The sequence below is a fragment of the Anolis carolinensis genome, chromosome 1 (genome assembly GCF_035594765.1).
Source record: "Anolis carolinensis isolate JA03-04 chromosome 1, rAnoCar3.1.pri, whole genome shotgun sequence".
In the NCBI taxonomy this organism is placed as follows: Eukaryota; Metazoa; Chordata; class Lepidosauria; order Squamata; family Dactyloidae; genus Anolis; species Anolis carolinensis.
Genome location: NC_085841.1, coordinates 158,356,534 through 158,375,013, shown reverse-complemented (window position 1 = coordinate 158,375,013; position 18,480 = coordinate 158,356,534). Strand labels below are relative to the sequence as shown.

Sequence of the window (18,480 nt, the reverse complement as noted above, 5' to 3'; positions counted from 1 at the left end):
TGAATAAATATGTATACAATTGAAAATATATGAATAGCTTCTAAATCTAGCTAATGACAACGTATTTGTATTTTGTTCAATATTAACAGAAATACATATTATCATTTAATATTAAATTAGGGGAGCCCTTGGTGGCGCAGAGTTTTAAAGAGCTGAGCTGCTGAACTTGCGGAGCGGAGTGAGCGCCCGCTGTTAGACCCAGCTGCTGCCAACCTAGCAGTTCAAAAATATGCAAATGTGAGTAGATCAATAGGTACTGCTCCAGCGAGAACGTAATGGCGCTCCATGCAGTCATGCCTTGAAGGTGTCTACGGACAACGCCGGCTCTTTGGCTTAGAAATGGAGATGAGCACCAACCCTCAAGAATTGGACACAACTGGACTTAATGTCAGGTGAAAACCTTTACCTTTATCTACTAAAATTAGGATCATTTTCCTAATGTTTATATACGGTTGTGAAACCTATTGAAGAAGAAGGCTGATAAAAAGGAAAACATCTCATCTGAAATGTGGGGCTAGAGAAGAGATTTTTGTATACTGTTAATTGCTAAAAAGGCAAATAAATGCATCTTAAAACAAACCAAGTCTGAACTCTCCCCTAGAAGCCAATATGACTAAATAATCCCATTGTATTTTGGTGACGTTGTGAAAAGACATGAGACGACAATAATGTTTGACAAGGTGGAAAGCAAAAGGAAAAAGTAGGACAGAATTCCAGATGAACAGACTCACAGTCAGGGAAGTTTCCTCCATTATGAGTGAGATTACGATAGGATTATAGGATTTCTTAAAATAAATTCTACAAATAATGGCTTTCCTCAGAAAAAAAGCATTGTTTGCTCATGTTTTTCTTTTCACAAAAAATTCTAAACTGCAAAACAAATGCAACTCAGCATTTTTGAAACATCCTTTATATCTCTGGCCTCAAGATGAATTTGCTTCCATCTTGCTGTACTTGTGGATAGCGCAGTTGAATGTCTAACTGAGTATTGACACTCTCATGAATTTGTTGGTATGCATTACTGAATGTAACTGCTTGGGCCTGTCTCTGTTGTAAGACTTTATCTTCGTATGTTAAAATTACTTGGAAAACGTTCCCACATCTAAACATGAATATTTACAAATCATAAGAGTGTATACATTTTGAAATTTAGTTTTCAATCACACTGTCTTCCTTATTTCTGATATGGTCATCATTTTGTCCTTATCTAGTTAGGTAGCACCATTGGTCTACATCGTACTTCATAATATAGAATATAATATCAAGTTTTAACTCTGTGTTTTTTAAAATAAATTATAACGGTACCCTCAATTTGCTTCTAACAGGATAAATACTTCATAATATGTAAAATAACAAAACAGCCTCCTTACAACTTTATAAACTAATTTTAAGACATGAGTAAGACTACAGCAGTGTCAACTGGAATTGAGGGATGGCCTTTTATCTTCTTCTAGGGCCAGAAACGATGGAGCTATGCCTGTTTCTTCTTCTCTCCCTCCAAGGCCACAACAGCAGCTGCGAGGAGAAGGAAGGCATTTCATCTGCTTCTGGACCTAGGTATGATGGAAAGCTTATTTTCATAGAAATGTCCTTTGAATCTCAAGAGAACTCATGTGATCATTATATTGCACGAACAATTGCATCCTAATTCTTCTGCAATTTTTCTGACTTAATTTTAATTCTGTGCAATTTTTCCATTGCAGAAATTCTACTTAGTGTATGGTAACCCTCTATATCATGGTGTCAAGCTTGTGGCCCTCCAAGTGTTTTGGACTTTTTGGCTCACAGAATTCCTGGCCATTGGACAAGCTCATTAGGGCTTCTGGGAGTTGGGGGACAAACAACTGGAGTGCCCCACATCAGTAAAAGCAACAAAGCACCACAGCCTGTATGCCAATGATTAGTAATTATACCTGGAAGTCCAGGAGTGCCAGGGCTCCCTGAAATTCCTATGTCTCCTTTATCACCAGGTGGTCCAGAAGGCCCAACTCCTTGAGGACCAGGAAAGCCCCTCTCTCCTCGGGGTCCTGGGAAACCACTTATTCCTGGTGGGCCACGGTCTCCTTTTAGCCCTATGGTTCCCTGATTTTAAGAAAACAAGAAAAAAAATCATTTCTGCAGCAAACACCAGGAGAAATATTATTATTTTACTGTAGTTCCCTTGTCCGTTCATTTAATTTTGACAAATTTAAACCTGGTAAGTTTGACCTTAATGCTAACTGAACTATAGAAAAAAAATTCTCACTCAACACTGATATAATTTCTCTATAAATGTGTGCACATATGAGATCATTTGAAATAGCCTGGTGTATATTTGGGGCTATGCCATATGAGTCGGGGTGGAAGGAAGGATCGGCCATCACTAGTCATGGCTATTCATCAATGAGAATGGATCATACATAACCATTCCTTTAGATATGAGTCCTGGTTCAGTTTCAAGTCAGCATCAAGAGCAACAAGAACAAGACAAGAACTTCTCGCTTCTCCTCCGATGGAAAAGATTCAAGTCATTTTGGTATTATCATCACCATCATTTGTGCTTAGGTAATTTTTAGGTTTTAAAACACACATACAGAATGGCTCACAAAAATCAAAACATTAAAATGTACAAGTAAAACTGAAGAACAATAAAAGGCACCTTAAACTAGCATCAAAAATAAAAATGAAGTACAGTAGGTTTCAACATAAAAGCATACACTAAAAAGCAAATAAAAAGATGTGAGGATTGTTGTATGTCTTTCGGGCTGTGTGACCATGTTCCGGAAGTATTCTCTCCTGACGCTTCGCCCACATCTATGGCAGGCATCCTCAGAGGTTGTGAGGTATGGATAAACTAGGAAAGGAAAAATATATATCTGTGGAGAGTCCAGGGTGTGGCAAGAGTCCTTTGTCACTGGGAAGCCAGCATTAATGTTTCAGTTAATCACCCTAATTAGCATTGGAAAGGTTTTTGTCTCTTGCCGGGGGGGATCCTTTGTTCAGTCAATAGCAGTCCTTGGGGCTCCTCTTCCTTCAGAGTGTTGGTTCCCATCTACTGTTTTGATTTTAGAGTTTTTTTAATATTGGTAGCCAGATTTTGTGCATTTTCATGGTTTCCTCCTTTCTGTTGAAGTTGTCCACATGCTTGTGGATTTCAATGGCTTCTCTGTGTAGTCTGACATGATAGTTGTTGGAGTGGTCCAGCATGAACAAAATTTATAGTACCTTGAGGTGTATCGCTTTTTCTTCTTAAAAGACTAGAATCAACACTTGACATTGAATGGGATAATTCTTAACTGTGAATGCAATTTCTTGGAATTTTCTGGATGGTAGTTTTGATGTCTGGGTTAGTCTTACCCACTAACTGATAGGAAGAGTCTAATCAATTTAATGTTTTGCATGAGAATGGGAATTACTGTGTTCTCTTGTATCTTCTGAAATGTTGCAGTGGCAATTCTATGTATCAAGAACAATGCTAATTTTACAGTCTCGGTATTCTGAGATAAAATATATTAGAAATCCAGAGGTAAAACAGTATCTATATCATATGTAGCCCTCCATATGTGGCTGGGATTCCCACTTCCACAGACAACTATGACCCCCAGTGCTGAGGAGCCAACAAAGGCCTTCCGTCCAATGACATTGCAGGTTAAAGAGAGTGCAGCGAATATGTACAAGAGCCGCCAACCCCTGCCAATGTCCTCTACAAAAACAATATTGCTCACTACCCATGTGAATGCTTTTATATGAGGACACTTTCATTCTAGATTTTATTTTTTATTTAATTTTTATTCAATTTTCATTCATGTTACATAAAAAGGGAGGATACAGTCTATGGGTGGGAAGGGATTAACAGGAAAGGATAAATGGGTTCTAAATTTCTAGAGTCTAAATTCTAAGGGAATATCAGGGGAGGGGAGGGTTTCAGGGTATAGGGTACAGTGTTCCCTCACTACTTTTATACTTCCCGTTAGTCCTAAAAGGTAATATTTTGGTTTCATTGGGAATGTCCTTTTTAATATTTTTTGCGTTTCCTCATGTATTTGTCTTCAATATTTTGACGTTTCCGGACAGGTCCACCAAGCATGATAAAATGTTCCTTCTTGTTTTTTGCATTTCCAACATAAATTTTGGGCATTTTTGTACATTTTGGCGTGATATACCATCGGTGGAACATTTTCATCCAATTTTCCTGGAGATCTGTAGAATATGTATATTTTAATTTCTTATTCCAAATTTTCTCCCATTCAGTCAGTCCAATTGTACATCCAAAGTTTCTTGCCCATCTTATCATGCAATTTTTAATTTCTTCTGTTTCTGTGGACCATTCTAAAATCTTGTTGTATATTTTTGTAATATCTTTTTTATCATTTTCTAAGATTTTATCCCAGAAATTTTCTGTTTCGTTAAATCCTATCTTCTTGTCTTTTATATATTGTTCCTTTATTTGTGAATATCGAAACCATGAAACTTCGTTAATTTTTGTTGTATTTCCTCCTGTGAATTTAATTCATAAATGTCATTCTTCATTGTCAATATTTCCTTATATTCTAGATTTTATGTGCTTCCTCCAAATACTGATGCTTACATCCTTGGTAGATTAGATGGCAAAAATGGTCAATTCCAAGTGTAACAATGCCACCAGTTGAAGAGACGATTTGTCAGGGTCTCCTACAATTTGTAATGAATCTATAAAATCGATAACATAGCCACTAGCCTGTAATATGATGTTTATCTTCCTTTGATGTATAGCGCAGCTTGACTCGAAAGTATAAGAAACAGAGACTTGAATTTAAGAGAAACTGTAGTAAATGTATTGAAGTATAGAAGCTTAATGGTTTCAGTGTTTCTTAACTCCAAGAGGTACATTCCTTTAGTGGTTACCTTTATAACCTATCATAAAACAACTCTTAAAGAGGATTGTTCTTTCCACTAGACAAATTTTATACTTATTTACTTCAGAATGTGTTCTTTCTTTAATAGATCACTCCAGGTTCTAGCCTATTCTCTCCCTCTGTTATCTCTGTTACAATAAAGACTCTTACTGGGCTTTCTCTTCCCCTTTATGCTCCAACTCTAACTACTCATCTAAATAAGTCAACTTGACTTATCTAAACCACACAGACTAAAACCCTAAACCTTCTTGATTCTCAACACAGTAGAACCGATTCTTCCTGCGGTTCTCTGACCACAGACTACCTATTTCTAAAATGCCTCCCTTGCCAAGTGGCAGTTGGCTCCTCCCCTTTTCCATGGCAACCCATCTCAGAATGAGCTGAGCTGGTCACCATCCCCCTAGTCGTACTAATTTAAGTACTTGCCTCTTTAAACACCTACCTATAATTATACATGATTGTAGATGAAAATTCACACTTCACCACACCAAGAAACTCCAGTTTGACACAAACTGGCATGTACAAGGCATAGAATCTTCAGTAAATTGAACCATATTTCAAGGTATTCCAGATCCACAAAGGCAATATCATATAATGTAGTGTTTAGAAAAATGCATGGAAGGAGGTCCATGCATTTCCCAGTATATTTCTTTCTTAGAGGCATTACCTTGAAATATTATAGCAGAAGTAACTTGCCTGGTGGCAAAGTGTGTTAAAGCACTGAGCTGCTGAACTTGCAGACCGAAAGGTCCCAGGTTCAAACCCCGGGAGCGGCTGCTGTTAGCTCCAGCCTCTGCCAACCTAGCAGTTCGAAAACATGCAAATGTGAGTAGATCAATAGGTACCGCTCCGGTGGGAAGGTAGCGGTGCTCCATGCAGTCATGCCGGCCACATGACCTTGGAGGTGTCTACGGACAACGCCGGCTCTTCGGCTTAGAAATGGAGATGAGCACCAACCCCCAGAGTCAGGCACGACTGCACTTAATGTCAGGGGAAACCTTTACCTTTAGTAACTTCTCAAACTGAATGAGCTGTAGCCACAGTTGAGGGCACGTTTCCTATAAAGTTTAGGTCTTTCAACTGTCTCGAAAGAGAGAAGCCACAATCTTTCTTCCTGAAGGAAGGCTCCAAATCAGATACAAACAAGGCATCAGATTTCTTAATGGAAAGAGACCTATCCAAATATATTCTAAGAATTCTTCCAATATAAAACTAAAGTGGCCTCCACTGATGTTGGGCGCATATTTTAAAAACATCGTTTTGAATTATTATCCTGTATAAAGTAGCAGATTTGACAGGATTGGGTAGCAGATTTGACAGGGGTGCAGCAAAATCTGCATAATTTGACTAATTTTGGACAGCATCAGCACCAGTTAAAAGATGCAACAAAAAAAAGCAGAGTGCCACATAACATAGGAATCATTCTAAATTCAGATAGAATATGATGCAGGTGCATATAACATCTTGGTTGTTACAGCTGTTCCTGAAATTTAAGTAAATATTTCAAATCTTTAATACTGTATATGCAAACATTTGTCATGGAATTTAATTCTAAGACCATCCCAATGAAGGAAAAATCTACTATGCATCTTTGCAATCAGACTTGCACAAGTGCAAGAAATGCACCAATATCATGTGACACAACCAAATACTTTAAAATTCATTAAGTAAAATGTACTAATGGTAAACCAATACCTACCGATGCACCTTTAGGTCCCGGGGCACCCGGCACACCATCGCGCCCTGGACTTCCATCTCGACCAGGAACGCCCTCAATTCCAGGAAAACCAGGGTTTCCTTTTTCACCTTTCAAATTCGAATCAAAGAAAACATCTCCAGGTTCTCCTTTTGCTCCTGGGCTTCCAATCAATCCAGGTATACCTGGAGAACCCTGAAATTACATGTGGTTACATAATCAGTTACATGCCTTATAATAAAGTATAACTAAGGAAATCAGTGAGAGAAACAAAACCAAAAGGCCTCCAGATTAGTGTGGCACAGACCAATGGAAATAAGGACCAGCTAATGTTAGTCATATTCCAAAATGTTGACCCCATGGTAATGAAAAACACTGGATTTATAAGTCACAGGAAAAAAAACAATTATCACCTGTACCGATCCATAACTAACCCCCATTAATAAATAGTACAGTAGAGTCTCACTTATCCAATACTCACTTATCCAACGTTCTGGATTATCCAAGGCATTTTTGTAGTCAATGTTTTCAATATATCATAATATTTTGGTGCTAAATTTGTAAATACAGTAATTACTACATAGCATTAATGTGTAATGAACTACTTTTTCTGTCAAATTTGTTGTATAATATGATGTTTTGGTGCTTAATTTGTAAAATCATAACCTATTTTGATGTTTAATAGGCTTTTTCTTAATCTCTCCTTATTATCCAACATATTCACTTATTCAACATTCTGCCGGCCCGTTTATGTTGGATAAGTGAGACTTTACTGTACATTATTTTTCAGTTCTTCTCTTCCAGTGTCACTTATCAATAAATATCTCGATTTTCATTTATTTTCCATTGGAGAAAAATACAAGGAACACTGGGCTGAAATTCATCACAATAAAATATGTACTAAACCATAATCTCTCCATATGTAGAGGAAAGATGATGGTAAAGCACCTTCAGTGAACATTTCTGTGTAGGTAGTTGACTGAAGTCTCCAAAAAACAGCAAGGTCATGGAGGCTCATTGATCTAAGAAATCCACTTCATGTGAATGGATAAATGCATGGGAAGATGTCTTTTCTGACAGTGATAACACTGTCGAAACAATGCCTGAAGTCGATTCCAATAAATAAAATTAAAGGACATTTTGTTGAAATGTATTTTACCTATCAACCACAATTCTTGGTGGACAGATACAATCACTGAAATTGCATAAACTGAAAAATCCCATGACAGCAAAGGAAAGCCTTTATTCTAGATAACACAGTTAAGACTTTTCCCTTTTTGACCATTCAACTTTGTTCAATAATCTATAATGATAAATGACAATATACACAGATCTTTTGTGTATATAACCCAGGCATGGGCAAACTTCGGCCCTCCAGGTGTTTTGGATTTCAACTCCCACAATTCCTAACAGCTTCAGGCTCCTTCCTTTTCCCCCTCAGCCACTTAAGTGGCTGAGGGGGGGGGAAAGTAAAGGGCCTGGACCTGTTAGGAATTGTGGGAACTGAAGTCCAAAACACCTGGAGGGCTGAAGTTTGCCCATCTATCTATATCTATCTATATATATAAAAGAGTGATGGCATCAGGGCAGCGGACAAAACAACAAAACTACAGGCCTCCCAACTTCAAAATTTGACAACACAACCCATTATCCACGGCTCTAGGTTGATACAACAAAAAGAAAAGAAAAATAAAGTCCTAATTAGAGAGAGAGGAATAATTGTTTTTATCCAATTGCTGCCAGTTACAAGGCTAAGTTCCGCCCACTTGGTCTCCTAGCAACCTACTCAGCCTAGGGGACAGGCACAGTTAGGCCTCACTTAGGCCTCTTCCACAGATTATCTAATTTGCACTGGATTATTTGGCAGAGTAGACTCAAGGCCCTTCCACGCAGCTATATAACCCATTTAGAATCTTATATTATCTGCTTGGCACTGGATTATCTTGACTCCACACTGCCATATAATCCACTTCGGTGTGCATTTTATACAGCTGTGAAGAAGGGGCCTCATATAATCCAGTTCTAAACAGAGATTATAAATATACAGTAGAGTCTCACTTATCTAACATAAACAGGCCGGCAGAATGTTGGATAAGTGAATATGTTGGATAATAAGAACGGATTCAGGAAAAGCTGATTAAACATCAAATAAGGTAATGATTATACAAATTAAGCACCAAACATGTTATACAACAAATTTGACAGAAAAAGTAGTTCAATGCTAAGTAATGCTATGTTGTAATTACTGTATTTACAAATTTAGCACCAAAATATCACAATGAATTTAAAACATTGACTACAAAAACATTGACTACTAAAAGGCAGACTGTGCTGGATAATCCAGAACACTGGATAAGCGAATGTTGGATAAGTGAGATTCTACTTTAATATGAAATAATTACTGTGGTAATCCAGTCCAACCCAATTCTGCCATGGAGGACACAATCCAAGCACACCCAACAGATGGCCACCCAACCTCTCAATAATAATAATAATAATAATAATAATAATCCATTTTTAATGGACTTAATGTAAGGTAAAACCTTTACCCTTTACCTTAATTACCACCAATTCCTCAATACTTTATTTCCCATACCACCATACTTCGCCACAGCAACGCGTGGCCGGGCACAGCTAGTATATATATATAAGGCTTTTGGCGTTGCGGCAACGCACAAAACAGAAAAACCCAAAACCCCACAAACTAGAAAATTTACAACGCAATCCATCATCCCCGCGTCAAGTACGATACAACAAAATTACACTAAAAATACAATCACAACACCAAAAAAGGCCAAAAACTGCAACACCCGATGGGCCCATGCGCACAAACACTCTCTGCACGCACACACACAGAACCATCACCTCCTCCCTCACCCTCTCTTCCCACCTCCATCGCCGCCATGGCAATAAGAAAGCCGGAGCTTCACGGAACTCAAACCAACCCATAATAATAACAATAGCCAGACTTCCCCACTACAATGCCGTCCGTACCTTGGAGTAGCGCTGGGGGAACCTCATGTCCCCCTTGCCGCCATCCCTCCCTCCCTCCCTCCCTCTATGGTCCCAGGTCTCGCCCTAGAGGGTCCCCTACTGTGGCCTAGGAGTCCTCCGGGACCTGCCCTCGAGTGCTTCCGCCCCGCTCCGCTCCTCGAGGCTTTCTCCTCAGGATCCACCAAAACAACGGGAAGCCAGGAAAGAAGGCCCACCCCTGCCCACTCGGCCCCTTTTAACCCCCCGCCTCGCATGCACCCCGCGCAGGAAACAGGAGCCACCATTCCTTGGAGACAGGCCCACCCCTTCTAAGCATGCTCACCACACTTTCCCTCCTTCAGTGTTCTCCTTCATGCGCATGCACATCTTCCCTCTCACTCATTCCTCTTATTCTCCTCACCACTCGCTATACCTTCCCATGCATGTCACTCACTCCCCCCTCCTCCACCCCATTCCGCATGTCCTTGTTATCGCCTCACCATTCTCCCTTCTCTGCAGGCACATCGCTTCTTCTTCCCCCCTCCCACACACACACACACACACACACTTTCCCAGCTCATTCCCATTTCCCCATGCTTAACACAGCCCTCTCCATTCTCACCGTTCTTCCCTTCTCCACAAACTCACCACTCAGGACTCTCCCCCACCCATTCCCTTTTCTCACACCTTTTGGTTTTTTTTTTAAACATACGCGCCCCCTCCTCCCTTGCTTTCTCACCTCACCGTTCTTTCTACACAGGCACGTCACTCACGGCCATTTCCCATTCCCCTCAACACTTTTTTCCCCCTGCCTCAGGAAACAGCCAGTCTTTGGAGCTACGAGGCCATTCCGTTAAATATAATATTTCATATTATATTTAATATTATGTATTTCTTATATTTACTATAATATATAATAATGTATTTATTATATTTATTATCTATTAATAGTAATATTATTATATTATATTTAATATTATTTATTGTAAATACATAATATTAAATATAATAATACAATAATTAATAGACTCATGCCCTGTACTCGATGGGGGCCCCCTCCCCCTGAAGGCACAGGTCGATTGCAGTCTGGGAGTCCTCCTGGACTTATCGCGGGACCTGAACCCCAGGTCTCCAGACAAGAGGGGGGTCCACAATTTGCCACAGCATCGCGTGGCCGGGCACAGCTAGTGCCTGATATAAAAGGGAATTTTTGGTCATCATAACCAAGTTGTAGGGGTCACTTTCAAGTTAAATAACCCTCAGGCTATGTGTATAAGATATATGTAAAACACAAATGAATTTTCATATTTAGATTTTGGCCACATCTTCAAGATCTCTCATTATGTATGCATATGTAAATACATACCCTGTTTCCCCAAAAATAAGACAGTGTCTTATATTAATTTTTACTCCCAAAGATGTACTAGGTCTTATTTTCAGGGGCTGCCTTACTTTTCCATGAAGAAGAATTCACATTTATTTATTGTTGAACCAAAAAAAATGAACATTTATTATATACTGTATAGTAGTTGTCATCACAAACCAGCATGACCAGACAAACTATCAGGAGTTTCCTGTTACTACCATTATTTCCATGTACAACAATCTATAGTACGTACATTTACCGATCCTGCATGCTCTGGTTTTCTTTTTGGTGGTAATGATAAATACACACAGATGTCTATGCTAGACAATGTCAAAGAGATAAGCAAACACTATAAAGGTTCAAAACATAAAAAGAGGTATGTATATTAGAGCATCATGCAAAGGCCACAGAAATAGGCCTCTCTGAGTACAGAGCTATCTTCTTTCTACGTCAAAAAGATAAGCAAATACTATAAAGGTTCAAAACATAAAATGCAATATGTAATATAGAACATCATGTACATACAATATTCACCTGAGAGTTAACAACAATAATGAAAATAAGTACAGTAACTGTTGTAATACACAGTAGTATCTTCCAGACTGTAATGTTTAAAGGAAACTGTAATCATTAAGGCTTTTCAATAGCTATCATCATTATTCACATAGAAAGAAGATAGCTCAGAGAGGCCTATTTCTGTGGCCTTTGCATGATGCTCTAATATACATACCTCTTTTTATGTTTTGAACCTTTATAGTATTTGCTTATCTCTTCGACATTGTTCTTTTTGGTGGACATGCTTCCAAAGAAAAACTTTGCTAGGTCTTACTTTCAGGGGAGGCCTTTTATTTAGCAATTCAACAAAACCTCTACTAGGTCTTATTTTCCGGGGATGTCTTATTTTCGGGGAAACAGGGTATATCCCAAAAATCTGAAAAAAAAATCTAAATCTAAAGCACTCCTGGTCCCAAGTATAAGAGATACTCAACCTGTACTTGATATAGACTTAGGCAGTGTGGGGTGCACTTCAGGTAACACTAAAATAAGCAGTTACAGCATCATATCCTCTGAAACTGACTGATTACTGGCATTTTCTACGGTTTACTTACTTTCACTCCTGGGATGCCATCAAAACCTGGACTGCCCCTATCACCTTTAGCACCTGGAGACCCTGGAACACCTTGTTCAGAAAAGGGGGAAATATTTAACTAACTCATGAAATTTTAAAATGAATGTTTTTGTGGCATTCGCTCTTGTACTGAATGACATTTAAAAAATAGTAATCTACAAAATAAATTATAAAATATTCACAGATGTTTATAAATTTTTTTTGTTTTTCTTTGTTGATTTGGAAGTCCCAGTAGATATAAAGTTGGATCTAGTTTTATCATCATCATCATCTTCTTCTTCTTCTTCTTCTTCTCTATTTATCTCCCGCCTTTCTCCCAATGAGGAGTCAAGGCAGTTAATATCTATCCACACTACACAGTTTAAAAAGAGCAATACAAAGTTAAAAAACAATTAAATAGTAACAGTGTGATAGAAACAGAATTAAAATACAGTAAACACACTCAAATGGCCTTTAAAACTCATATCATACAGTAGCTATATTCTGGTTTTAGCTCTTGTAACTAATTTTGTATCAATCGTCAATATTCTTTTGCTTTGTTGCATGTCCACTGCATATGGCAAAAAGTACCTTGAAATGGTTCACATTTCCAGCATGAATATTAATGCCCTTATACATTTTCAATAGTTTAACTGAAGTTAAGTACCATCAATACATCCTTTAAGGTCAAAACATACAATATATTTTAATTCTTTTGACTATACTTTTTCCCATCTCTCCAGCTCAAGATTCTGTCCAATATTTCACACCCATTGAGTCATACATTGTTCTTACTCAATCTCAGTATAGAGATGTATGTATGACACACACACATACCTTTTTCCAATTAAATGAACATCATTTGTAAATTAATTGATTTTGAATAGTGCTGTGATAAAATTTTCCATTATGAAAGTATTAAAGATTAGCAATGGGAAAACTTTTATCAGTATTTATAGGGCTGATGAAAAAGGGTGTTCTACTAGTTGAGAAAACTTGAGATATTTTGCTGTTTTGGACTTTGCAGAATTAAGCTGCACGTATTTTCTGTGCAATAATTTCTATTTCGAGTGGGAAAAGTATTATCAACTATTCTGGAATTTTCACTCTATCAATAGGAGGCTGAATTGAATTTACTTTGCTTCAGAGAAAAGACATCTTTTCAAATAAGAAAGTCAAGGACTTAAGTCAATAATGCAAAATCAAATACAATGTTAAAAAAACTACAACTCAGACAATATCCAAAAGAAAACATATAATATTACTAATGAAAGGCAAAAGCAGCTTGTTGATTGGTTGCTTCATTACACTACATAACACAATGTCATAAATACGAGAATAATACAAATCTCAGAGGAGCTCTTCCTCTTTAGGAGCTTAAGGGCTTCTTCTACATTTTACCTGGTTCCCCCGGGGGGCCCTGGGGCCCTGGTGATCCAGACAAGCCAGCTGTATCACAGGCAAAGCAGCCTTCTCCTTTTTCACCTATATTAAAAATGGAGATATTAAAGCAGAAACTACACAGAAAATAATACAAGATTTGTATTATTATTATTATTATATTTATTTATATCCCACTTTTTCTCTCCACAAGGAGACTCAAGTAACACAAATAATTTGCTTCCACGTTTCTAATAGTTACTAGAGGTTCTAAGTGACACTGTCAAAACCAATTAAGAAAAACAAACTAATAATCAAATGTGACTTTTATCAGGTTAAAGTAATGATCATTTAAAATAATTGTCATATAACAATTTCAATCTATCAGTCTACTGGATTTACAGATAGTGGCACATGGGGTACTTGTCATCTCTAAACTAAAAGGGTATCCCCATTCTATTTATCCTGCATCCTGTGATTCCAAAGATCACAATTACATTTCATAGAACAACTAAAATAACAGGATCATTTGACTTCTCCGCCCTAAACGTTTTAGAAGTGGCAATTGTTTTCTTTGTGTTTTTGTTCTTCTGGGTAACTCTATAATAACTTGTATCAGAGGTCCTTCATTTCGATAGAGCTCACTATTATCCATGGTTTGCTGTTACCACAACACGTTCAAGACTGTATCCCCCACAGATACAAGGGTCGTACTATATTCTGTTTGGTATTTCTTAAGTAGCAACTACTTTCTTCAGAACTGATCTCCACAAAAGACTGCGTGTTGAAGATGTCTATTCTGCAATATCTCAAAAAAATTCTGAATGAAGATTAGGTAGCAGTTTGCAAATGCCATCAACTGGACAGCATAAGGTCTGTAGGTGGGGACAGTTCCCTAGTGCTATGAAGCTACTTGTCCAGGGCCATACAGGAATTGGAGGAACCCAAAAGAGAATATCTAAAACAAAAGTCAGCATTACCTTTTTCTCCCCTTTCTCCTGAGAAGCCATGCTGACCTGGGAACCCTGGAGGGCCTGGCTCACCAGGCTCACCAGACTGGCACTCCAGAACTCCAGCTGCAATTTGGAAAAGGAAAAAAAATAGAGAACATTATCTCTAAAGGTCATCCGAATGATTATATATTTAGTCACTTACATGGATCACGACAAGTAGAAGTGAGTGGCACACTGGAACGATGTGGGCACACTATTTTCATTTGTTGAAGATTTATTAATTGTATCATTCTTCTACCTACCCTGTTTCCCTGAAAATAAGACATCCCCAGAAAATAAGACCTAGTAGAGGTTTTGCTGAATTGCTAAATATAAGGCCTCCCTCGAAAGTAAGACCTAGTAAAGTTTTTGTTTAGAAGCATGCAGGATCGGTAAATGTACATACCATAGATTGTTGTACATGGAAATAAAGGTAGTAACAAGAAATAATAATATAATAATAATAATAACTTTATTCTTGTATCCCACCTCCTTCTCCCAGAAGGGACTCAGGGCAGCTTACACAGGGATAAGCCCAACAACAACATAAATTTACATACAAACAGAAATTTCAAACAGCAATTTTAAAACAGTATAGCAATAAAATATAATATAGAAATTCTTGAAAGGATTCACAGTTTGGTTATGCTGTTTTGTGATGACAACTACTGTACAGTAGATAATAAATTTTCATTTTTAAAAATTCAACCATAAATGTGAATTCGTCTTTGTGGAAAAATAAGACATCCCCTGAAAATAAGACCTAGTGCATCTTTGGGAGCAAAAATTAATATAAGACACCGTCTTATTTTCGGGGAAACAGGGTAGAACCAATCTCTCCCATTTGCAGAACTGTATTCATATGGGAAAATCCACTCTATAAAATGGCAGATCACAGATCTTCTTCCACCATTTCCCCAGACCAAAATTGCTATTGGTTTTATCTGCATTTAGATCATTCACACATGAGATTTTTCTCCATGAAATGAGGAATATTCATGTGACTGCAGAGGAGACTGGGATCTCTCCATGTAGAAGAAAACCACTGTAAGAAACAATCCTGAAACAAAATTTCCTTAGAAATTAAAATGTAGATAAATTATAGAATGTAATGTGAATGGAAAAACTAATAAAACAAGTAAAACCATTCGAAGTAATAGTGATGGTGAAGCTTTCTTCACATTTTGGCATGGAATTCCAGAGTTGGAAGGGGCCTCTTGGATCACAGAGTCCAACCCCCTGCTAGAGATGTGCACGAAAATTTTTCCTTAGTTTCCTTCATGTTATCGTTTTGTTTCGACTGTTTGTCTACACAAAACGAATGGCGACATTTTAGTAGAAAACAAGAGGTGACACGAAAATGAAAGCCGCAGTCATCGTGCTTGCTTTCATTTTCCTTTCGCACTGACAGAGGGCTGTTTCCCATTACAGCTGTGTACCAATGGGTGTTAATAATAATATCCATATTAATAACGATAGTTACTCTGGGACCCTAAGCTGAGTCTGGGAGAGGAATGTCTCCCCATTACATCGTATGTGTATCAATGAATCTTAATATTAATATTAATAACAATAGTTATTCTGGGACCCTAAGCTGAGTCTGAGAGAGGCCTGCTTCCCCATGACAGCTGATGTGTGCCAATGGGTGCTAATAATAATAATAATATTAATAATAACAATAGTACTCTGGGGAAAACCCAAACATTTTAAAAGTTGGTGAGCTAAAAGGGGTCGAAATGCCATCCATGTGTGACGATTTTCACTCCTCTAGCCCAAAAACTGAGTGGGGGGGGGGTGAGCCTCAGAAGCCCTCCCACTGCAGCCAATGGTCCAAAAATTTTCATTTTTTCATAAGCCAGACGAACATTTGTCTCGTATAGGCAGCCCATCTTTGTTAGTGGGACACGAATGCGAAAATGAGTCAACACAAATGAAACTACATGAAATGAACAGCAATTCCATATGAATGCACACCACTATTCCCTGCTCAGTGCAGGATCTAAACTAAAGCTGCCCAGACTATTTCTGAAAACATTTGACGACCCCAATACCTCTCCAAGCAATTGGTTCCTTTGCTACACCAGAATCATAGAATCATAGAATCATAGAATAGTAGAGTTGGAAGAGACCTCAAGGGCCATCTAGTCCAACCCCCCGCTAAGAAGCAGGAAATCGCATTCAAAGCACCCCCGACAGATGGCCATCCAGCCTCTGCTTAAAAGCCTCCAAAGAAGGAGCCTCCACCACGGCCCGGGGGAGAGAGTTCCACTGCCGAACAGCCCTCACAGTGAGGAAGTTCTTACAGTCAAGATGTTCATTATAACGTTCAATCACAATCTACCTTCTTATAACTTGAAATCATTGGATCTGGTCTCTGAGACAGCAGAGGACACTGGCCTCTCTTGCCTGTGCCAGCTCTTAAGGTATTTAATGAGTGCAACTATATTGCCCCTAAATCACCCCAAAGCCGAATCTTCCCAGTTCCTTCAACTTCTCCTATAGGTTTTGTTCTCCAAGCCTTATCATTACCATTGCCTTTCTCTGGACCAGCTCCATCTTATATAGATCCTTCTTAGTATAAAGCACCCACACCAACTTTATTTCTAATTTAAATAAAAATAAAATACATTTTTTCCTTCACTCATACAGGTTTCTGGAATGGTGTATCATTATACGATACCAAAATGCATAAACTGATTTTTACTGATTTAGTTCATTCAACTGTGAAGTTGATTCTGAGCTTCCTGTTTATGCTAATTCCAACAATAATTATTGTATACAGTTTATTCTTAAAATATAGGTTATTTACAACTATTGTTGCTATATCATCAAGAATGAGAAAAAACCCCAATGTGGCATGGCTTGAAATGTGACACAATCCTAGATCTTTCTGCTACTGTCTACTATTATTGGAATGAAACTCCACTAGGTTCTTTCCACAAAATCCATTTACTGCTCTATAAGTTAGCTTTTACTCTCTATGGTTGGATGACTTGTGTCTGTGTATATATCCATTTCTGAAAACAAGAAGGTTAATATTTTGAGCAGTGCATTTTAAATTTTCATCGTAATTCACCCAAAGAACCTTAGATATTGTTCAATATGCAAATAATAACCAACTTCAAACTTCTTTATTTGAGATAAGGCACATACTCAAGTGCATACAAACATTTAAATGCATAAAAAACTTTGGGTTGAAGCTATTGCTTACAAATATTTTGGAGCCTAAGATCCTGAATAGAAATGGTAATTATAAGAAATATTCATGAATGGCCATTTCATATAGAAGGATATAAGTGATGTACTTATTTTCTATTTTAGTAAACCAATCTATTTTGCTAGGTTATTATAAAGTATAAAAATTATACTGCAGAAAGTAATAGCTATCAAATTGGACTCTAAAATTCCCAGATGATCCTCCTATATATCATGTTTTTGTACCATATATACTAACACCCATTCAGGTAGGTTACTAGAAGATGCACTAGGCTAAGACTTCAGGCAGTTTTCAGGAAGAAGTTTTTTAGGTTTTGTGGTGAGAGATGATGAGTCACTTAATCTTCAATGTAAACTCACTCTGAAAATGTACAGCATTTTGAACACTCAAGAGGTCTACTTTTTGACCACTGACTTACCTGTTGCACCAGGTGGGCCCGGAGGTCCTGGAAAGCCACGGGGTCCTGGAAATCCTTCTCTCCCTTTTTCTCCAAACATAGGAAGGCCAGGAGGACCTAAGTCACCCTTTTCTCCTCTCTCCCCAGGAAAGCCGGGTGGCCCTATTACCCCTGGAGTGGGTTGCCCTTTAGTAAAATAAGGCAGTAAGATACACATAAGTGAAAAACCCCTGGGAGAAAATGACAAAAGGAAGATATAATAGACATTTCTGAGTCTGACTTCTCTCAATGAATTCAAGCATCGAGACGCTGACTTATTTAACAGGTTATTGGGTCTAATTCTTTGAAATGTTCAGATGTTCAATGCCTACCTGAAGTTCAGACTTCAACATCCAAACAATCCACACAGTGCTTCCACTTTAAAAAGTTCCATGCCATAGGGCAACAACATATAAGTTGCTCAAAGAACTACTTCAT

At 38.0% G+C, this 18,480-nt stretch overlaps 1 protein-coding gene across 1 annotated transcript in view; it reads right to left on the bottom strand.

Annotated features, from left to right (window-relative positions):
* col4a1 (collagen type IV alpha 1 chain) overlaps positions 1-18,480 on the bottom strand; it is a 133,188-nt gene that overhangs the window by 45,959 nt on the left and 68,749 nt on the right. The window contains exons 21-26 of the mRNA XM_062957341.1: positions 18,025-18,189; positions 14,378-14,473; positions 13,419-13,502; positions 12,019-12,089; positions 6,574-6,765; positions 1,914-2,082 (exon numbers count right to left, since the gene is read on the bottom strand). Coding sequence (XP_062813411.1) covers positions 1,914-2,082; positions 6,574-6,765; positions 12,019-12,089; positions 13,419-13,502; positions 14,378-14,473; positions 18,025-18,189 — 777 coding nt within the window. The remainder of the gene's footprint in view (positions 1-1,913; positions 2,083-6,573; positions 6,766-12,018; positions 12,090-13,418; positions 13,503-14,377; positions 14,474-18,024; positions 18,190-18,480) is intronic.